This window comes from Malaclemys terrapin, chromosome 10 (assembly GCF_027887155.1).
Source record: "Malaclemys terrapin pileata isolate rMalTer1 chromosome 10, rMalTer1.hap1, whole genome shotgun sequence".
Lineage (NCBI taxonomy): Eukaryota > Metazoa > Chordata > Testudines > Emydidae > Malaclemys > Malaclemys terrapin.
The window spans coordinates 63,473-86,464 of record NC_071514.1 but is presented as its reverse complement, the minus strand read 5'-3'; the positions used below and the strand labels follow the sequence as shown (position 1 = coordinate 86,464).

Genomic DNA, 22,992 nt, shown 5'->3' with positions numbered 1-22,992 from the left:
TTTATTCCTTCTCATAATACAAGAACTAGGGGTCACCACATTAAATTAATAGGCAGCAGGTTGAAAACAAAAGAAAGTATTTTTTCCACAATGCAGAGTCAACCTGTGGAATTCCTTGCCAGAGGATGTTGTGAAGACCAAGACTATAACAGGGTTCAAAAAAGAACTAGATAAGTTCATGGAGGATAGGTTCATCAATGACTATTAGTCAGGATGGATAGGGATGGTGTCCCTAGCCTCTGTTTGCCAGAAGCTGGTATTGGGGGACGGGATGGCTCACTTGGTGATTACCTGTTCTGTTCATTCCCTCTGGAGCACCTGGCATTGGCCACTGTCGGAAGACAGGATACTGAGCTAGATGGACCTTTGGTCTGACCCAGTATGGCCGTTCTTATGACTTAGAGCCACTGCAGTAATTACTGTGGTGGTGCATGTCCACACTACCCTCCTTGGGTCGTTTGTGCGCATCCTCACTAGCAGTGCTTCTACCAACCTAAGAGGGGCAGTGTTGGGGAGCTGAGAGACTAGCAGCTCCCTGCTTGGAACGTGGCTGCCCCATAGTCTTCCTGGCTCCCAGCAGGCTGCTCCTCCTCCCTTGCCTCCCTGTTCCCCGCCAGGAGCAGGAAAGAAGCCGCCCGGGGCTTCTTGTCCTGGAGAGCGGGGTCTAGCTGCCTCAGCTTCTTGCCCCTCCCACTCTCTGCTGGGAGACGGGCAGCCACCATGGAGCCATGAAATTGACAAGACAGCCAATGTTCCCAACCTCGGGAGCGGGGAGGGCCACACAGACTTCTTGCTCCAGCTGCCAGCCAGGAGCAGGGACCATTCTTGTCCCGGCTCCCAGCTGGGTGTTCAGTCCAGTCACCTGGGCTTCTCGTCCCAGCTCCCAGCTGCGAGAGGGAGCCATTCTTGCCCCAGCTGGGAGCAGGGTCCAGCTGCCAAACGCTCTTGAAATTGAGGAGGTCTAACAGCTGATGTAAGTAGCAGTGTGTATATAGACACTTTGTTGCCATAATTACACTGACATAAGCCCTAGCCTCTCATGGAGGTAGAGTTATTACGTTGGGGTAGTAGGCTACATACATCGTCAGGACAAGGCTGTAGTGTGCACACTGACATAAATAGGTCGATGTAAGCTGCCTTATGTCAATCTATCTGTGTAGTGTAGATCAGGCCTTAGAAACTGGCTTCGCCTACCTTGGTAGCTGGCTAAAACTGGAGACTCAGTAAGGAGATTGGGGAAGCAGAGAGCAGACGCAAAAGCAGGAGATCTGCGAAAAACTGGGAACTAGGGAAGACTTGTCAGGACTCTTATATGGAGTGTCCTTTCTCCTATTACCTTTTGTAATCCTTCAGTCTGTGAAACTGATACAACTTGCCCTCTTGTACTGCTGGATCCTTCTTGGGCTGGAACCACCGGGGAGGAATGTAGAATGAGTTGGTATCTCTTAGGCCAGGAATCGGAGAGATCAGTAGCTTCATAACAGAGCAGGAATATTTGGTTAGGAGGGAGTGGGCATGAGAGTCACCCGCAGGATTGATGGGGGGATCATATTGCTTCTCTTCGTGGTCAGGTTGTTCAAGGAGCTAGGGGGTCAGAAGAGGGAAGAAGCGACATTTGGTATGAGGGTTGGACACTTTTTGCAGGAGGAGAGTGAATAATGTTTCTGTTGTATAATATGTGACCTGTACTTTGATGAGTAGTTTATCTCCACAACACGTGTATATATATACTTCAAACCGAATACAATTTCATCCTTTCACAGAGAACATAGCAATTGGATACCTCCAAGCTTTTCCACACTCCCTTCCCCAGAGCCTGCAGAGAAGTGTCTTTTCCCAAAAGTTAACAAATTTGGATTTCTCTCTCAAAGCACTGCATTTCTTCCATGTGACCCCTTATATGTGGAACACCTTCCCTAAATCTATGTGGACAGCCACTTCTTTGTGATCCAGCTCCCTTCTTAAGGCACATACCTATCACCTTGTCCGTGGTAAACTCCGTAATGAAGACTATTGGGCAAGGGTTAGGATATGTCAATGCTGCAATTAAAAACCTGTGGCTGGATTGTGCTAGCTGACTCGGGCTCACAGGGCTCGGGCTGAGGGGCTGTTTAACTGCAATGTAGATGTTTGAGCTCAGGCTGGACCCTCTGAGGTGGGAGGGTCCCAAAGCTCGACCTGCAGCCTGAGCCCAAATGTCTACACTGCAGTTAAAGAGCCCTATGAGCCTGAGTAAGCTGGCACAGGCCACCTGCGGATGTCTAACTGCATTGTAGATGTACCCATAGTGCATCTAACATTTTTCATACATATTAAAAAAAACCCCAAATTATAAATCCTCAATTTTACACTTGGACAAAGGCAAACTTGGGAAGATGAATAGCACGGGAGTGTTAAGAATGGTAATGCCTTGCAAAGTAAATTTGTGTGTGTGTGCATTGTCTGGTTTCAGTCTCAGTGGCGTGGCTACAAGCAGCGAAAGGAATACCAAGATCGCTTGGAGTACCTGCGAGCACACAAGGACCAAGTAGTGAAGGTACAGTTTCCTTGGAAGTGTGTCTACTCTTAGTCATAGAAATTAGAGACGGAAAAGAACTTTTAGGTCATATAGTCTATCCTCAGGAGCCAGGGCAGAATCATTCAGTATCATGGATTATGTACTGTTTCTAGTTGTTTGTCCAGTGTAGTTTTAAAAATCACCAGGGCTGCTGCTTCTTTTCCCGATAGAAAATTCCACTGCCTCACTGATCCCATGGTCAGAAAGTTTTTTCTAATGTTCATTCTAAATCCTTCTCTAACTTTACCCCATTCTCCTAATTATACCCCCTCTTTGTGTATGATCCTAAATAATCCCTCTCCCTTCCTGGCGTTGATATCCTTCAAATATTTATAGAATGTTAGGATTTGCTTCTCTCCTTCCTCATCTGTAATTTAGCCAAAATTTACATATTTAGCATCAATTCCTCTAGCTCTGTGATAATTTTTGTTGCATTTCTTTAAATTCCTGCTAATTCCTCAATGTCTTTGTGGCAATAAGGTTGTTGTGGGACCCTGTAATGGAGGAAAAAGTTTATCTGAGTGTCTCATTACTACTTCACAGATTCAGTCAATGACCAGGATGTATCAAGCCAGAAAGCGGTACAGAGATCGTCTGCAGTATTTCAGAGACCATGTAAGAGTCTCTCTGCTACACTAGTTTTAATATATATTTTCTGTATTACACTGTGAATGAAATGACGTGGGATTTTTTTTCCTCCTAGATAAAGGACATTGTAAAAATCCAGGCTTTTATTCGTGCAAATAAAGCACGAGATGACTACAAAACTCTCAGTAAGTATTGCCAAGGGAATGAGACTTTTATACCTGAAGAGTCAGTATTTCCATGGCACACTGCTAATGTAGTCTGTATCACTGTAGACCATTTAGAAGAGTAGTAGTATGAGAGGAATTTGGGGTGGTACTGGTAGGGGAGAGTGTAAGGTTGGGGAACACTGTGGGGGAGAAATTTTAAATCCAGATATCACTGTAGCTACTGATGGGTAGAACTACAGCTTCTCAATTAACCTGCATCACAAATTGGCCTAGAATTGATATTTGTGTGACTCTTTCATTTGTTGCTGGTTATGCTCACGTTTTGTCCAGAAATAAGTAATTCCAAATCTTGCTAGAAGCTGTTTATATTGTGTGGTGCTAAATTTGTCAGGTGATAAACGGATACTTCATATGCTGTTAAAATGTGTATTCATTGATTTCTGTTGCTCTTTGCCTGATACTTCATTTCCTTTTAGTCAGTGCTGAAGACCCACCTATGGCTGTGGTCCGGAAATTTGTCCACTTACTGGATCAGAGTGACCAAGATTTTCAGGAAGAGCTTGACCTAATGAAGCTGCGTGAGGAGGTTGTGACCCTAATCCGATCCAATCAGCAACTGGAAAATGACCTCAATCTGATGGACATCAAAATTGGACTGCTTGTGAAAAACAAAATCACATTGCAGGTATGAACCACACTAACAGGGAAAGCCAAAGTACAGAGTCAGGCATATAGACTAGATAATGGAGAGAACCAGCCCCCCCAGCTCTTACCTGTTCTAGACAGCTCTACTAATTGAACAGTCAGTTCCACTGTGGGGAAGGAAGTGCATGTGAAACAGAGGGCCTCTGTGCGATAATCAAGGCAAGTGGAAGTTGATGGGGATTCAGAAGGACAAGTGGGTGGTTGTAGCACAGCTGAAAGAAGGAAAGGAAAGAAAAGAAATGCTTCAGAGATAGCCAGGCAAGAAGAAAGAGATGATGTGGGGGGCCTTCTGAGGTGGCTGCCTGAGAGAGAGGTTTGTTATAGAAGATGGTGATTGTTCAAAAAAAAATATTACTGCTGTGCCCCTTTAATGCCATAGTCTCTTAAATAATAATTAACGTGCCCAGCACAATATAGAACAGAAACATAGTCACTGCCCCAGTAGTATACAGTCTAAATCAGGCAAAATCACATTGCACTGTGGATCAGATACATGATAAGCCAAGGGAAGATTGTATTGTAAATTGTGGCAAGTATCCTAGGAGATTTGTTGTTGAAATGTTTTAGAGAGAGGACAGAATTGTCTAGAGACAACTGAGTGACTAGAACTCCTGAATTCTAATCTGGTTCTGGTTTGCTGAGGGGTTTGAGCATTGGCCTGCTAAACCCATGGTTGTGAGTTCAATCCTTGAGGGGGCCATTTAGGGAACTGGGGTAAAAATCTGTCTGGGGATTGGCCCTGCTTTCAGCAGGGGGTTGGACTAGATGACCTCCTGAGGTCCCTTCCAACCCTGATATTCTATGATTCTGATTCTCTGTGCCTCAGTGTCCACATATCTAAAATGGTTATAAGAGTCATACATACATACATGCATTACACAAGTAAGAATGTTAGGGAATTCAGCCCCTTAACTCCGGCAAGTAAGCAAAATACTTTTAATTTAAAAAATGCACACCTCTACTATATTGGGCACATTCACGGTTATTGTAAAAGCAGCAGCAGCTGGACCCAATGTCTACATGTGATAACTCCTACTCAGTCCCACCATCTTTCCCTCTACCCCCACACAGAGGTCTCCCACCATCCCCATCATCATCCTCTTTATGGCAAATCCCAAAGAGACATGACCTTTCAAATAGAGCACCACATGCATCAGTCTCTGGCAAGATGCTTAAAGTGGTCTGGTTGTATACTCAGTTTGTCCAGCACTGGCAATCTTACTGTGCCACCGAAGCTTTTGACACTCACATGATGGCTAGTCACATAGTGACATTCTTTGATACAGATGCTTAAGAATTCATTGGTCTTCCATTCTAATAATATGTCTGTATCAAGAAGGCTGCCAAAACTGAACCAGAGCTGACTGGAGATGGTTACTAGGTTCAGTTTTTAATAGCCTTGTTTATGAGATGTGACATGGGTCAGCTGATGAAGACGACGAGAATGACAAATGTCAATCTGGGATTCTTCAGCTTTCCTTAGCACCCATATGTCACTTCCATACAATAGAGTGAGTATGACTGTGCTTTTATAGATCCACAGCTTTGTAGCAAGCTTGATGTTACAACATCCTCATCGATTCATAGACTTTAAGGTCAGAAGGGACCATCATGATCATCTAGTCTGACCTTCTGCACGTTGCAGGCCACAGTACCTCGCCCACCCACTCCTGAAATACACCCTAACCTCTGTCTGAGTTACTGAAATCCTCGAAACATGGTTTAAAGACTTCAAGTTACAGAGAATCCACCATTTACTCTAGTTTAAACCTGCAAGTAACCTGTGCCCCATGATGCACAAGAAGGCGAACCTCTCTCCCCTCTTCTTCCCCCCTCCCCCCCAGGATCTCTGCCAATCTGACCCCAGGGGAAATTTACTTTTCGACCCCAAATATGACCCTGAGCATTTCGGCAAGACCCACCAGCAAGAAACCTGGGAAAGAATTCTCTGTTGTAACTCAGAGCCCTCCCCATCTAATGTCCCATCACCAGCCGTTGGGGATATTTTGCTACTAACAGTCACAGATTGGCTACATGCCGTTGTAGGCAGTCTCATCATACTGTCCCTCCATAAACTTATCAAGCTCAGGAAACTGCTGAATGACCTGACACATGGCAGCAGCTGCTGATATACAAGCTCCTAAATCTTTCCAGCACTATCTGTGATGCTGCCCAAATATTTAACAGCTGATACTCAGTGTCAGTGTCTCCTTGGGACAGGTCAATACTGAGCTGGTGGTTGCTTTGATGGTAAGGGCTAGGGACTTAGTTTTATCTGAATTAATAACCAGACCAATGCACGCTGCACTAACAGTTGCCTCCTCAAGCTTATCTATCAACTAGTTCATGCCGATATTGAACAGTAGTGACAGAACAAAGCCTTGATGAACTCCCATCGAGATAGGAAACCATGCCATATATCTGCCATTGACTCTAACACAGCTTTCCATTCCATTATAGAGCTTTTCTATCCCTGTCTTCCAGGGACGTTGAGTCACCTCATTAGATTCCATAGACTTGTTCAATGCACTTGAATAAAAGGTCTGGTGAAGTCTATAACAAGTGCTGTGCATGGCATATTAAATTCAACCATCTACTGAAAAAGGTCTCAAGATAAAGACCTGGTTGATAGTAGAATGACCAGTCTTAAAGCCACACTGAGTACCCCAGCCTTTGCCATTGTCAATAATATGGAAGCAAAGGTTATTCCCTAGGAGTAACAGAATAATACCCAAGTAGTTGCTACATTCTACCCTATTGCCCTTTTCGAACAGATTACCCCGTCTTCCAATCATTGGGGATGAGAGTAGTATGCCAGATGGTCTAGAAGAGCCTTTGCAGCGACAGTACAGCAATACTCTCACATGTCTTCAGCAACTCTGGGGTAATGTTAGAACCCATCATGTCTTCCCAGACTGCAGCTTATGGACTCTTTTTGTTGAAGGAAGGTGGCTGCTGTCCCTTCTCAAATGGAAGAGGGGCTGCAGGTGACAGACAATTGCGGAGCATCTTGAAATGATCTTGATACAACTGATACATTGATACAACTGATACTACAGGCTCTGGCCAATGTTGCTGTCCTAATTCTTACTAATCAAGATGGTGCCACCTTCTGCTGCAAACACTGTAAAGTTAACTAAAGCATGCTGAGATGGTGCCTGCCGGCAGCCTGTTCTAAACTGACTGTCTAAGACAACCACCAGAGTTTCTTATCTTATTATACAATGACTTGATGGTATTCCAAATTCAAACCCATTCAGCCTTTGCTTTTGCTCTCAACAACTTGTCTTTGAAGACTCAAATTGCAGCCTTGGTTTTTTTTTTACCCCTTAACTCCAACTGCTAGGAGCATCTCCTCACTGATCCATGGGTGAAATTTGGAGGGTTGAGTCCCCAGCATTGAGCTGGCAACGGTCAGCACTGATTATTTGAAACAAAGCCATTCCTCATCAGATGACAGACAGAATGAGACTTCAGTCTCTAATGCTTAAGCAGTTCAGAAGAGAAAGCTGTATGATAGCTTGGTTGTAATATGAGTATTTAATTAAATCAGACTAATTTAGGCCCATTAACTTGGCAGTCTTCTAAATCAGAGGTGCACTTTTATCAGCAGAAGCGGATTGTCAGTGTCCTGTTCAATACCTTTGCAAACTCTTACATCTATGACTGTTGACCGATAACAGTTAATGAAAACACAATCAATAACAGTCCTAGTGAAAACATATGGGCAGGACCAGATCGGCTTATGACTCTTTGGGTGATGGAAGAGTCAATCACCATGTCATTGGCAATCGCTAATTCCAGCATTTGCTGTCCATTCCTGTTCTTCTGCCCAATATCAAATTTCCTGAGAGTACTGGCCCAGGTGTCATTATCCTTTCCTACTTCTGCATTAAAATCACCCAGGATCATGACAACATCTCTTCTCAGAGTTTCATTAAGGATTGAGTGTAATTACTGGGACAAATTGTCTGCAGTCGCATTGTTGACCTTGGTGTTGATGGGACCATACACTGTGATAATGGTAAGATTCCAGTAGCTGGTACAGAAGAAGACTCTGATAGTCATTCATTAATCACACATCAGCCCTGCAATGCCCATTGGGCATTGGGTGAAAGTATAACGGCCATCCCTTCTGGAGCAACCCATCAGGGCAGCCTGAGACTAAAAACATATAGTCCTTGCTTTCATTTCATCACTTCCTGGCCAGCGCAGTTCAGATAAAGCTCAGATATCAATGTTCAGGCTTTTCAACTGCTTGATGAGGAGAACGGCTTTAGTTGTTTCAGACAATATTGGAACGTTCCGGGCACCAATTTTACTTTTGCTGCCAACAAAGAGGATACCAGAATGGCCCTTTTGCAAGGTTTCATTGGTCCTTTTGGCTTCAGTGGAAGAGAAAAACAGTTGGCTGCTTCAGCTGCAAGGACAATTGACCAGATTGTTGCCAGTGCTCAGCTTCAATATAAACACCTTCACAATGTGAGCGTACCATCCCTGACCACCCAGCTGCTCATCTCACCCCTTGTACAAAGGAAAGCCTAGGAGAAGAGACAACATAACCTGAAGGGTCAACATATTAGGGCTATGTTTAACTCATGGGGCAGCACATTCCACAGTGGAAGGCTCATCGGTCAGAATTCCCTGCCTCCTATCCTATCCTCTGGCAAGGAATTCCACAGGTTGACTCTACGTTGTGGAAAAAATACTTCCTTTTGTTTTCAACCTGCTGCCTATTAATTTAATGTGGTGAACCCTAGTTCTTGTGTTATGAGAAGGAGTAAATAATACTTCCTTATTTACTATCTCCACACCACTCATGATTTTATAGACCTCTATCATATCCCCCCTTAGTCGTCTCTTTTCCAAGTTGAAAAGTCCCAATCTTATTAATCTGTCCTCATATTTACTCCAACCCTCTCCCTTCCCCTCTCTTATTGTCTCTTCATCTCAACTTCGCTCTATACCTGTCCCCCATACCCTCTTCTTTCCTTACCTGTCCCCTTCCCTCCCTTCTATACCTTTTTCTTCTCAATTAGTTCATCCACTCCTAAGTAAACCTAGCAAAACAAAAAATATTGTGGAACTAATGTGAGCACTGCTCCCATCCTGTTGTTCGCTTTGCTTGTGTTTTACCTCTTCTCCCGCGGCCTCTCCCCCCCCCCCCCGTCTGTCTGGTCTATTTAGATTGTAAGCTCTTTGGGGCAGGGAATGTCTACTACTCTGTACAGCTCTTAGCACAAGGTGGCCCCATTTTTGTGTGTTCCTTAGGCACTACCATAATAAACTTGATTCATAATAACAAAATCTGGCTGTGCAGAAGCAGCTGCATATCAGACAGGACCCTGAGGTTGTGAATCTGAGTATCGCCGCTTACCTCAGTCCTACCTGGATTGAGTCTGTCAGTTAACCATCATTCAGGACTCTGGGTAAATCGGTAAATTGTACCTGGCAGATTCAATAAAACAGGCTTTGTCTGTAATCCACATATTGAAGACCTCATTCCAAACCAAATCACAGCTCCTTCTGGGGCTCTGGTTCCGAGGATCACCTTCTCATGCTGCCTCCTCCTCCTCTTACGCTTCTAGTATGCCCCAGCAGTTTCATGTGCACCTTGAGCCCCACAGTACCCCAACAAGAGTGGGCCCTCAGGGAAGTGAGCAGTCTCTCAATACAACACTCTGGGTCCACTAAGAAAGAAACAACTACTCACAATGATGGTCTGTCCCAGCCTGCAGCTGCAATCGAGTGAGGAACACCTCATGGCTAGTTGTATTGAATGCAGCTGATGGATTTAATTAAATCACCATGGGAATGCTATTTTTGATCATTGCTAGCAGGAAATCATCAACTAATTAAACCAGTGCAGTATCCATTGCACACCCAGGTATAAAATTGTGCATAATTCTCTGTGCAGTATTAATAAATATAGAGATTAAAGGGACATGATTTTAAAAAATGTGAATGAGGATTTGGGGGATTTAAGTTAGATTTGAGTCTCTCTCTGTCTTTGCAGGATGTTGTCTCTCATAGTAAGAAACTTACCAAGAAGAACAAGGAGCAGCTGTCTGACATGATGATGCTGAACAAACAGAGGGGAGGTTTGAAGGCTCTAAGCAAAGAGAAGAGGGAGAAGCTGGAAGCATATCAGCACCTGTTCTACTTGCTTCAGGTAAACAGCTCCCCAAAGCCTTAGAGATTTTGACAGCCTCTGGCCATGGAGACTTCTATGTCTTGAATCAGTCATCACCTGTGCATTGTGCTTTGGACCCACTATTGCCACCAGTTGTCCTGGCCTTTATGGGAGTGAATGCTAAACCTTTTTTTGTTGTTGTTGTAGACTAACCCCACCTACTTGGCCAAGCTGATTTTTCAGATGCCTCAGAACAAATCCACCAAGTTTATGGATTCTGTGATCTTCACGCTGTATAACTATGCATCCAATCAGAGGGAAGAATACCTGTTACTTCGGCTTTTCCAGACAGCACTACAGGAAGAAATCAAGTATGTGCTGCCATGGCCTTTCCATACAGATGGCTTAAAGGACCGTTGTTATGATGGCATTTATCACCTGATGTCTTCTGCTACACTGTTTATCCCTGTTCATGCTTGAGTCTCCAGTTTCTGTCTAAGAATAATTTGGTTTTCCCTGAAGCGCAAAGAAATATCTGTTAGCTTGGAGAGGAGCTATTCAATAATAGCCATTGAGGAGAAAACAAGCCTCTTTACATTGCATTTTAGGATGATTTTATTTTAGATTAAAAGCATCTGCTTTTCTGAGGAGGAAAATTGGCTAAATGAATCTGTTTTGGAAAAACATGTAACCACAATGTCAAGTGATTTAAACTGCTGTTGTGCCTAGAGTAGCTCCAGCTTTGTAAGCCAATAAGGAGCTTGGAAAAGGACAGGCAGGAGAACTAAACGCTTGTCTATATGACAGGTTACTGCACAGCAAGCTGGAGTGTTAATCTACAGTGCACCAACTTGCCGTGCAGTACACTGCTATGAGGACACTGCACTTTGCAGCAGTATACTAAACCACATTGCGGGACTTTTACTATGCTGTAGCAGTGATCACACAGGATGTTACTGCATGACAATCTGGTGCACTATAGATTCACGCTCTGGCTTGCTGCATGGTAACTTGCCATGTAGACAAGTTGTAAGAAACTGAAGTGCAAACTCAGCTTGTCCTGGATTTTCAACAGCTAATGAGAATGCAAGAGCTCAAATAAAGCTGTAGTAGTTTACATTCTTATAGGCTGTCAGTTTGTGGACACAGGCTTGGCACATTCTTTGTGGTCATGTCACATCATAGTCCAATTCCTCCCAGTGCACAGCTGGGGCCTCATCACTGAAAAAGAATATAAACTATCTCTCTGGAGACTTTTCTGTTAATTTGTTGTTTTCATCCTTTCAGCAAGTCATGCTATCACTAAATGTAGTTTTTCTCCTAGTCTTCTATGATGATCTGTCTCTCATAGTGAAAGAATACCGTACATATCTTCCCTGCCCCCCTCCAAAACACACCCATTTTCTCTCTCTCTCCCTACAAAAATGTTTTTGAAGTGTTGTATTTAAAAATGAAGTGCAAAATGTGCTGTAACAGCTCTAAGCCTTGGTATTCTGGGCACCAGCTAACTGTGCTACATTTCTTAGATGAAGGTGCTAAATTTTGTGCCCCATGCTGCCTCCTAGCACACCTGAGCCAGGAACCATGAAGCTCCTTAATGCACTCTGTTGTAACTTGTTTCATTGAAATTTTGTAAAAATCCACCAGCTTTACAAAAGAAACCAACACATTCTGCCTTAAGAAGCATGCATCATGAAATGTGAGTGTTGCATAACTGGTAAAACTATTTCTAGTTAGTTTTTTATTCATGTTAATTCTCTTCCAGATCAAAAGTAGATCAGATACATGAGATTGTGACTGGAAACCCCACTGTTATTAAGATGGTGGTAAGTTTCAACCGTGGTGCCCGTGGCCAGAATGCAATGAGGCAGATCCTGGCACCTGTTGTGAAGGAAATCCTGGATGACAAATCACTCAACATCAAAACTGATCCTGTGGACATTTACAAATCTTGGGTTAACCAGATGGAGTCGCAAACTGGAGAGGCCAGGTGTGGGAACTCTTACTACTTTGCTTTTTTACTTCTCAGCTGCCTTACGTTATCTGCTTTTTGCCTCTCTGGCTTCACTGAGTTTCTCTTCCCAATTTCCACTGGGTTTAAAGAATGTTTGACTCATCAAATCAATTCCTGTTGGGTAGTTGTAAAGTTGATGATGGAATGTGACCAACAGGCTACCCATCTAAGGTGTCAAGAAAGTCTTTCACCTTTCCTACAGGAAAGGGAAATAGACCTTGGCATCACTTGCTTTAAAGGATTAATTAGACATCTAAGGGGTACTTTCTGAGCTATAAGAGACTATGAAGAAAGTTATCAGGAATCAGCTTCTTGTCAGTTTTGGTTGCATAGTGTGCATTTGAAGTGAGATACATACAATAAATGCTGTGATGTGCAATTCTGTAGTAATTTAGCAGATATCCTTCCTCCTCCCTATCCTGGCATATTGAGGATTCTCTGAGTAAGGGGGTCAGCTTTGATGCTTCAGGTGCCACATTTAATGCTAATTTCTAGACCACTTATATTAGGTCAGGAGTGGAAGAGCTTTTACTTGTTAGTGTCCTCTTAATTTTTTCTGCCTTACACAGCACTGTTTGGAGTCTCCATAAGAGTGACCATCTTATAGCAAGTTAATGGCAAAGGGTTGCAATTCTCTTTATTAGTACTATTGTTTATTTTTAATTACAATAGCATCCAGATACATAAACAGAATTAGGAACCCCTTTATGCTGGATACTCTTTAAGGCAGTCCTGTTGGTTTTATTTCTCTCAGTGCATATCATTGCATGCATCCAGAACTTGGAATAGGTTCAAATAGAGATGATTTTTAAAAACACATACTGAAAAATTCAAACTGAGTGTTGCCAACAGTTAAAGTACTCTGACAGTACAAACTGAGTTTGCTCACTCAGAAATCCTGACCCTGTCCAAAGAGATAGGTCTTGTAGCATGCTCTGGTAGCCAAAACTAGCTATGTTAAGACTGAGGGTGGGGTTAAGTTTCAGAGTTGAGGGCCTTCTGCTGACAGCATCCTATAGTGTACCCTCTGGCCCTAACATCTAAGGGCTGTCAGCTTAATCATCCCAGCTTCAGTTGAAGACTATGCAGAAACTTCAGCTTGTGCGAAACACAGACGCCTGCTTTTCCACAGAGAGTGAATTATACCTGTTCCCCAGAAACTGCCCAGCTTTCCAGTTTGTATCCAAGCGTTGAGCAGTTTGGCTGTTGAAATGAGCACTCTGCTCACTTGTCTGGGCTCTGAAGGGGAATTGACCCTTCTTGCTCAATCTGCATGCATGCTTTGCAAAAGGATGCTGCATTATTTTCTCACTACGTCCAAATAAAGGGAAAGAGGGGGCGCTACCAAGAAATCCCCAGCCCTTCCACTACCGAAAGGAAGAGCAGGAGCCCAGTCCTTCTTTGAGTTATTGTCCGCATATATTCCTCTCTGGGTGCACACGTGCCCTATGCACATGAGATTTAATTCTTTTGAACAGCAGTGTCCACTGCGGCTATGCGCTGGGAACTCTCTTGACTACCGTAGCAGAGGATATAAGGGGTGGGGCAGCCTCAACTGCCTCTCACTTCCTTCTTACCACTCTTGAGATGGAACCCTGCAGTATCCACATCTCTTCAACCTGCAAAAGATTTCTTAGATATTGTTATTCTAATTCCATAACTACAGTTGTTAGTTAGTTAGCATACCTGTTGGTGATAAATAAATGAATAAATAAAGTTTAGATAGATGTACACTGTGGAAACGAAGCATTGATACAGTTTCTCTCCCGCAGTACCCTATCACCTCCCTGTACAAAGCGCCTCCCCGCCACACACACACAACCTAGTCCATGTGGCCAAAATGGCTGAAGGCAAAGATGCAAGATCTGCCCCTCCTATGATTCAGCAGTGGTATGTCTGCTGGAGACTTCAATGCAAGCATTGGTTGACTGACCCCATTTGCTGCAAGGCCTCCTCCAATGCCTCTGTGAGCCATCATGTTACCCCTGCTCAAGGGGTACTCGCAAGCCTTGTTCTTTGGCAGCTTCCACTTCGAAGCAGAACAGAACCTGTAAGGAGACCCATACTAAGGACCAGGGAAGATGTAGCTCTCGTGCTCCTGTTAGGAAGCGGGTCTTCTTCTAAGTCCCTGGCCTGTGTTCTACAGGAGGTGGGACTAGATAATTACAGTGGTCCCTTTTGGCCTTGAAAGATATGAATTTGTGAATCCATCTCTTCAGAGGTTCTGATCGTGAGCGCTTCCACTCATTGGTAGGGAGCACAGCTGGACCAACTTCAGATTTGGAGGAAATGGTTGGCTCACAAATATCCCTGTGTGTCAACGTGCTGCAACTCCAAGCTATTCAGTTGGCATGAAGGGCATTCTTACTGCTCCTTCAGGGTCTCCAGACAATACCATGGCAATGCACTTGGTGAAACTCTCTAGGTAAGGATAAAAGGGATAAAAAACAAGAGTGATATCATGGTGGGGTCTACTATAGATCACCTAGTCAGGTAGAAGAGGTGGATGAGGCTTTATTTAAACAACTAATAAAATCATCCAAAGCACAGGCCTTGATGGTGGACTTCAACTACCCAGTCATCTGTTGGCAAAATAATACAGCAGGGCACAGATTATTCAACAAGTTCTTAGAATGCATTGAAGACAATTTTTTATTTTGGAAGGTGGAGAAAGCAACTAGGGGAGAGACTATTCTAAATTTGATTTTGACAAATAGGGAGAAACTGTTTGAGAATTTGAAAGTGGAAGGCAGCTTCGGTAAAAGTGATCATGAAATGATAGAGTTCATGATTGTAAGGAGTGATAGGAGGGAAAACAGCAGAAAATGATAATGGATTCAAGAAGGTAGACATTAGCAAACTAAGAGTTGATAGGTAAGATCCCATGGGAAGCAAGTCTAAGGGGAAAAAACAGTTCAAGAGAGTTGGCAGTTTTTCAAAGAGACATTATTAAGGGCACAAGAGCAAACGATCCCACTGCATAAGAAACCACCTGGCTTAACCTGAAGATCTTCAATGACCAGAAACTCAAAAAAGAGTTCTCCAAAAGGTGGAAACTAGTTCATATTATGAAGGATGAACATAAAAAAAAGAATACAACCATGTAGGGACAAAATTAGAAGGGCCATGGCACAAAATGAGATTAAATTAGCTAGCGACATAAAGAGTAACAAGAAAACATTCTACATTCTGAAGCTAAAATAGGGAAGAACAAGTTAAAAATTATTTACGGCTAGTCTACACTGACTATGTTAAAGTGCTGCACCTCCACAGTTTTTTCATACCCCTGAGCAAGAAAGTTGCAGCGCTGTAAATTGCCAGTGTAGACAAGCCCTTAGATATTACTAGATGTCTTCAAGTCAGCAGAGCCTGATGACATAACGAGCCTTGTGGATAAGGGTGAAGCGGTGGATGTGGTATACCTAGACTTTAGTAAGGCATTTGATACGGTCTCGCATGATATTCTTATCGATAAACTAGGCAAATACAAATTAGATGGGGCTACTATAAGGTGGGTGCATAACTGGCTGGATAACCGTACTCAGAGAGTTGTTGTTAATGGTTCCCAATCCTGCTGGAAAGGCGTAACGAGTGGGGTTCCGCAGGGGTCTGTTTTGGGACCGGCTCTGTTCAATATCTTCATCAACGACTTAGATATTGGCATAGAAAGTACGCTTATTAAGTTTGCGGATGATACCAAACTGGGAGGGATTGCAACTACTTTGGAGGACAGGGTCATAATTCAAAATGATCTGGACAAATTGGAGAAATGGGCTGAGGTAAACAGGATGAAGTTTAACAAAGACAAATGCAAAGTGCTCCACTTAGGAAGGAAAAATCAATTTCACACATACAGAATGGGAAAAGACTGTCTAGGAAGGAGTACGGCAGAAAGGGATCTAGGGGTTATAGTGGACCACAAGCTAAATATGAGTCAACAGTGTGATGCTGTTGCAAAAAAAGCAAACATGATTCTGGGATGCATTAACAGGTGTGTTGTGAGCAAGACACGAGAAGTCATTCTTCCGCTCTACTCTGCTCTGGTTAGGCCTCAGCTGGAGTATTGTGTCCAGTTCTGGGCGCCGCATTTTAAAAAAGATGTGGAGAAATTGGAAAGGGTCCAAAGAAGAGCAACAAGAATGATTAAAGGTCTTGAGAACATGACCTATGAAGGAAGGCTGAAAGAACTGGGTTTGTTTAGTTTGGAAAAGAGAAGACTGAGAGGGGACATGATAGCAGTTTTCAGGTATCTAAAAGGGTGTCATAAGGAGGAGGGAGAGAACTTGTTCACCTTAGCCTCTAAGGATAGAACCAGAAACAATGGGTTTAAACTGCAGCAAGGGAGGTCTAGGTTGGACATTAGGAAAAAGTTCCTAACTGTCAGGGTGGTTAAACACTGGAACAAATTGCCTAGGGAGGTTGTGGAATCTCCGTCTCTGGAGATATTTAAGAGTAGGTTAGATAAATGTCTATCAGGGATGGTCTAGACAGTATTTGGTCCTGCCATGCGGGCAGGGGACTGGACTCAATGACTCAATGACCTCATCGCAAAAAAGAGGCTTATAAGGAGTGGAAGATTGGACAAATGACCAGAGAGGAGTATAAAAATATTGCTCAGGCGTGCAGGAGTGAAATCAGGAAGGCCAAATCACACTTGGAGTTGCAGTTAGCAAGAGATGTTAAGAGTAACAAGAAGGGTTTCTTCAGGTATGTTAGCAACAAGAAGAAAATCAAGGAAAGTGTGGGCCCCTTACTGAATGAGGGAGGCAACCTAGTGACCGAGGATGTGGAAAAAGCTAATGTACTCAATGATTTTTTTGCCTCTGTCTTCACGCACAAGGTCAGCTCCCAGATTGCTGCACTGGGCAGTACAGCATGGGGAGAAGGTGACCAACCCTCTGTGGAGAAAGAAGTGGTTCGGGACTATTTAGAAAAACTGGACGTGCACAAGTCCATGGGGCCGGATGCGCTGCATCCGAGGGTGCTAAAGGAGTTGGCGGGTGAGATTGCAGAGCCATTAGCCATTATTTTTGAAAACTCATGGCGATCGGGGGAGGTCCCAGATGACTGGAAAAAGGCTAATGTAGTGCCCATCTTTAAAAAAGGGAAGAAGGAGGATCCGGGGAACTACAGGCCAGTCAGCCTCACCTCAGTCCCTGGAAAAATCATGGAGCAGGTCCTCAAGGAATCAATTATGAAACATTTAGAGGAGAGGAAAGTGATCAGGAACAGTCAGCATGGATTCACGAAGGGGAAGTCGTGCCTGACTAACCTAATTGCCTTCTATGATGAGATAACTGGCTCTGTGGATGAGGGGAAAGCAGTGGATGTCTTATTTCTTGACTTTAGCAAAGCTTTTGATACTGTTTCCCACAGTATTCTTGCCACCAAGTTAAAGAAGTATGGGCTGGATGAATGGACTGTAAGGTGGATAGAAAGCTGGCTAGATCGTCGGGCTCAACGGGTAGTGATCAATGGCTCCATGTCTAGTTGGCAGCTGGTTTCAAGTGGAGTGCCCCAAGGGTCGGTCCTGGGGCCGGTTTTGTTTAATATCTTTATTAATGATCTGGAGGATGGTGTGGACTGCACTCTCAGCAAGTTTGCAGATGACACTAAACTAGGAGGCGTGGTAGATACACTAGAGGGTAGGGATCGGATACAGAGGGACCTAGACAAATTAGAGGATTGGGCAGAAAAAAACCTGATGAGGTTCAACAAGGACAAGTGCAGAGTCCTGCACTTAGGATGGAAGAATCCCATGCACTGCTACAGACTAGGGACCGAATGGCTAGGTAGCAGTTCTGCTGAAAAGGACCTAGGGGTCACAGTGGACGAGAAGCTGGATATGAGTCAACAGTGTGCTCTTGTTGCCAAGAAGGCTAACGGCATTTTGGGCTGTATAAGTAGGGGCATTGCCAGCAGATCGAGTAACGTGATCGTTCCCCTTTATTCGACATTGGTGAGGCCTCATCTGGAATACTGTGTCCAGTTTTGGTCCCCACACTACAAGAAGGATGTGGAAAAATTGGAAAGAGTCCAGCGGAGGGCAACAAAAATGATTAGGGGTCTGGAGCACATGACTTATGAGGAGAGGCTGAGAGAACTGGGATTGTTTAGTCTCCAGAAGAGAAGAATGAGGGGGGATTTGATAGCAGCCTTCAACTACCTGAAGGGGGGTTCCAAAGAGGATGGAGCTCGGCTGTTCTCAGTGGTGGCAGATGACAGAACAAGGAGCAATGGTCTCAAGTTGCAGTGGGGGAGGTCCAGGTTGGATATCAGGAAAAACTATTTCACTAGGAGGGTGGTGAAACACTGGAATGCGTTACCTAGGGAGGTGGTGGAGTCTCCTTCCTTGGAGGTTTTTAAGGCCCGGCTTGACAAAGCCCTGGCTGGGATAATTTAGCTGGGAATTGGTCCTGCTTTGAGCAGGGGGTTGGACTAGATGACCTCTTGAGGTCCCTTCCAACTCTGATATTCTATGATTCTATGAGTCCCTTCCAGTCCTATAATCTATGAATCTATGAAATGCATCCTAGAATACTCAAGGAACTGACCTGAGGAGATCAGCGGGCAGGGGACTGGACTCGATGACCTCTCGAGGTCCCTTCCAGTCCTATAATCTATGAATCTATAAAACTACCTGAAGGGGGTTCCAAAGAGGATGGAGCTAGGCTGTTCTCGGTGGTACCAGATGACAGAACAAGGAGTAATTGTCTCAAGTTGCAGTGGGGAAGGTTTAGGTTGGATATTAGGAAAAACTTTTTCATTAAGAGGGTGGTGAAGCACTGGAATGGGTTACCTAAGGAGGTAGTGGAATCTCCATCCTTAGAGGTTTTTAAGGTCAGGCTTGACAAAGCCCTGGCTGGGATGATTTAGTTGGGGACTGGTCCTGCTTTCAGCAGGGGGTTGGACTAGATGACCTCCTGAGGTCCCTTCCAACCATGATATTCTATGATATCTGAGCCATTAGCAATTATCTTTGAAAACTTATGGAAGATGGGAGAGATTTCAGAGTCCTGGAAGAGGGCAAATATAGTGCCAATCTATAAAAAAGGGGAATAAGGATAACCTGGAGAATTACAGACCAGTCAGCTTAATTTCAGTACCTGGAAAGATAATGGAGCAAATAATCAAGCATTCAGTTTGCACACACCCAGAAGATAATAAGGTGATTAACAACAGTCAACATGGGTTTGTCAAGAACAAATCCTGTCAAACCAACCTAATAGCTTTCTTTAACAGGGTAACAAGATTTGTGGGTGGGGGGGAAGCAGTAGATGTGGTATATCTTGATTTTAAGTATCAGAGGGGTAGCCATGTTAGTCTGAATCTGTAAAAAGCAACAGAGGGTCCTGTGGCACCTTTGAGACTAACAGAAGTATTGGGAGCATAAGCTTTCGTGGGTAAGAACCTCACTTCTTGCATCTGAAGAAGTGAGGTTCTTACCCACGAAAGCTTATGCTCCCAATACTCCATCTTGATTTTAGTAAGGCTTTTGATAGGCTATGTCTACACTGCACTTTTGTCGTTAAAACTTTTGTCGCTCGGAGGTGTGAAAAAAACACCCCTGAACGACAAAAGTTTTAATGACAAAAAGCACCAGTGTGGACTGTGCTTTGTCGGCGAGAGATGCTCTCCCGGCAACGAAGCTACCATCCCTCATTGGTGGCAGTTTTATTTTGTCGCTGGGAGAGCTCAGTGTAGATATAGCCATACTGTCTTGCATGACCTTCTCATAAACAAATTGGGGAAATACAGCCTAGATGGAGCTACTATAAGGTGGGTGCATAACTGGTTGGAAAACTGTTCTCAGAGAGTAATTATCAGTAGTTCACAGTCAATTGGAAGGACATATCAAGTGGGATCCCACAGGGATCAGTCTTAGGTCCGGTGCTGTTCAATATCTTCCTCAATTATTTAGATAATGGCATAAAAAGTACACTTATAAAGTTTGATGACGATACCAAGCTGGGCAGGGCTGTGCTTTGGAGGATAGGATTAAAATTCAAAATGATCTGGACAAACTGGAGAAATGGTCTGAAGTAAATAGGATGAAATTCAATAAGGACAAATGCAAAGTACTACACTTAGGAAGGAACAATCAGTTGCACACATACAAAATGGGAAATGACTGCCTAGGAAAGAGTGTTGTGGAAAGGGATCTGGGGGTCAGAGTGGACCACAAGTTAAATATGAGTCAACAGTGTAACACTGTTGCAAAAAAAGCAAACATCATTCTGGAATGTATTAGCAGAAGTGTTGTAAGCAAGACACGAGAAGTAATTCTTCCAATCTACTCCATGCTGATAAGGCCTCAGCTGGAGCATCGTGTCCAGTTCTGGGCGTTACATTTCAGAAAGATGTGGACAAATTGGAGAAAGTCCAGCGGTGAGCAACAAAAATGATTAGAAGTTTAGAAAACATGACCAATAGGGAAAGATTGAAAAAATTGGGTTTGTTTAGTCTGGAGAAGAGAAGACTCGGGGGACATAACAGTTTTCAGGTATGTAAAAGGTTGTTACAAGGAGGAGGGTGACAAATTGTTAACCTCTGAGGACAGGACAAAAAGCAATGGGCTTAAATTACAGCAAGGGAGATTTAGTTGGACATTAGGAAAATCTTCCTAACTGTCAGGGTAGTTAAGCTCTGGAACATATTGGCTAGGAAGGGTTGTGGAATCTTCATAATTGGAGGTTTTTAAGAACGGATTAGACAAACACCTATCAGGAGTGGTCTAGTTATTACTTAGTCCTGGTTTGAGTGCAGGGGACTGGACTAGATGACCTGTCTGAGGTCCCTTCCAGTCCTACTCTTCTGTGATTCCATGATTACATCAACTGGCAAGGAGGGGTCCAATCAGCTGTACTGTGTCAAGAAGCCATGAGTCTGGTCAGAGAGTATTCAGCACCAGGTCACCGTGGTAGCTCTCCATCTTCAAGAACCTGGGGGACCAGCTCAGCAGAGACTTTTCTGAGAGCCACAAGTAGTCCCTCAAGTCCTCAGGCCTCTGGACAGTCTTTTGCCAATGGGGATAAATAATAATAATAATAATACTTGATGATAGTCTTGTTTGCAGTGTGCCACAACAATGAATGCCAGAGTTTCTGCTCAGAGGAGGTGGGTGTCCAGGATCCCTCACAGATACTTTCCTCATCCTATGGACCCTAGTCCTCATATACACTTTTCCACTGATAACCTATGATTCCCCAGGGTCCTGTAAAGCTCAGACAGAACTTGGGGACTATCATCCTAATAGCTCCAGCTTGGCCAAACAGTTCTGGTACTCAGACCTGATGATGATGATTCTTTTGGGGCCAATCACCTTACTGATTCTGCCTGGCCTGCTCTCATAGAACAATGTCAAGCTCCTGCATTCGCAGCCAGAGTTGCTGCACTTGACAGCCTGGATGCTGGCTGGCTGATGTCCACCAAGAGGAGTTAGAATCCTAGAATATCAGGGTTGGAAGGGACCTCAGGAGGTCATCTAGTCCAACCCCCTGCTCAAAGCAGGACCAGTTCCCAACTAAATCATCCCAGCCAGGGCTTTGTCAAGCCTGACCTTAAAAACCTCTAAGGAAGGAGATTCCACCACCTCCCTAGGTAACCCATTCCAGTGCTTCACCACCCTCCTAGTGAACAAGTTTTTCCTAATATCCAACCTAAACCTCCCCAACTGCAACTTGAGACCATTACTCCTTGTTCTGTCATCAGGTACCACTGAGAACAGTCTAGATCCATCCTCTTTGGAACCCCCTTTCAGGTAGTTGAAAGCAGCTATCAAATCCCCCCTCATTCTTCTCTTCTGCAGACTAAACAATCCCAGTTCCCTCAGCCTTTCCTCATAAGTCATGTGCTCCAGACCCCTAATCATTTTTGTTGCCCTCCGCTGGATTCTTTCCAATTTTTCCACATCCTTCTTGTAGTGTGGGGCCCAAAACTGGACACAGTACTCCAGATGAGGCCTCACCAATGTCGAATAGAGGGGAACGATCACGTCCCTCGATCTGCTGGCAGTGCCCCTACTTATACAGCCCAAAATGCCGTTAGCCTTCTTGGCAACAAGGGCACACTGTTGATTCATATCCAGCTTCTTGTCCACTGTAACCCCTAGGTCCTTTTCTGCAGAACTGCTGCCTAGCCATTTGGTCCCTAGTCTGTAACAGTGCATGGGATTCTTCCGTCCTAAGTGCAGGACTCTGCACTTGTCCTTGTTGAACCTCATCAGGTTTCTTTTGGCCCAATCCTCTAATTTGTCTAGGTCCCTCTGTATCCTATCCCTACCCTCCAGCGTATCTACCACTCCTCCCAGTTTAGTGTCATCTGCAAACTTGCTGAGAGTGCAGTCCACGCCATCCTCCAGATCATTAATGAAGATATTGAACAAAACTGGCCCCAGGACCGACCCCTGGGGCACTCCACTTGAAACCGGCTGCCAACTAGACATGGAGCTGTTGATCACTACCCGTTGAACCCGACGATCTAGCCAGCTTTCTATCCACCTTATAGTCCATTCATCCAGCCCATACTTCTTTCACTTGCTGGCAAGAATACTGTGGGAGACCATATCAAAAGCTTTGCTAACGTCAAGGAATAACACGAGTTGACAGCAGTTCCTTAACATCTTGCCTCAGAGCAGGAAGCAGTCCATGAGACAAACTTACGAGTTTAAATTAGATGGTCTTCTATTTGGTCCGTACAGCAGCACTTAACACCCATACAACCATCAATTCCAGGTCTTGACACTTGATGAAGAAACAGAGAGGTGCTTAACATCACTGCACCCCTGATACCCTCAGTTACAGTGGTCACAAGGGCTCCAAGGGCGCAG

The 22,992-nt window shown here is 44.1% G+C and overlaps 1 protein-coding gene across 1 annotated transcript in view; it reads left to right on the top strand.

The window, feature by feature from the left end:
• Positions 1-22,992, top strand: part of IQGAP1 (IQ motif containing GTPase activating protein 1) — a 176,129-nt gene that overhangs the window by 105,233 nt on the left and 47,904 nt on the right. The window contains exons 20-26 of the mRNA XM_054041339.1: positions 2,453-2,536; positions 3,101-3,172; positions 3,261-3,330; positions 3,789-3,997; positions 10,034-10,189; positions 10,358-10,521; positions 11,916-12,140. Of these exons, the coding sequence (XP_053897314.1) occupies positions 2,453-2,536; positions 3,101-3,172; positions 3,261-3,330; positions 3,789-3,997; positions 10,034-10,189; positions 10,358-10,521; positions 11,916-12,140 (980 nt within the window). The remainder of the gene's footprint in view (positions 1-2,452; positions 2,537-3,100; positions 3,173-3,260; positions 3,331-3,788; positions 3,998-10,033; positions 10,190-10,357; positions 10,522-11,915; positions 12,141-22,992) is intronic.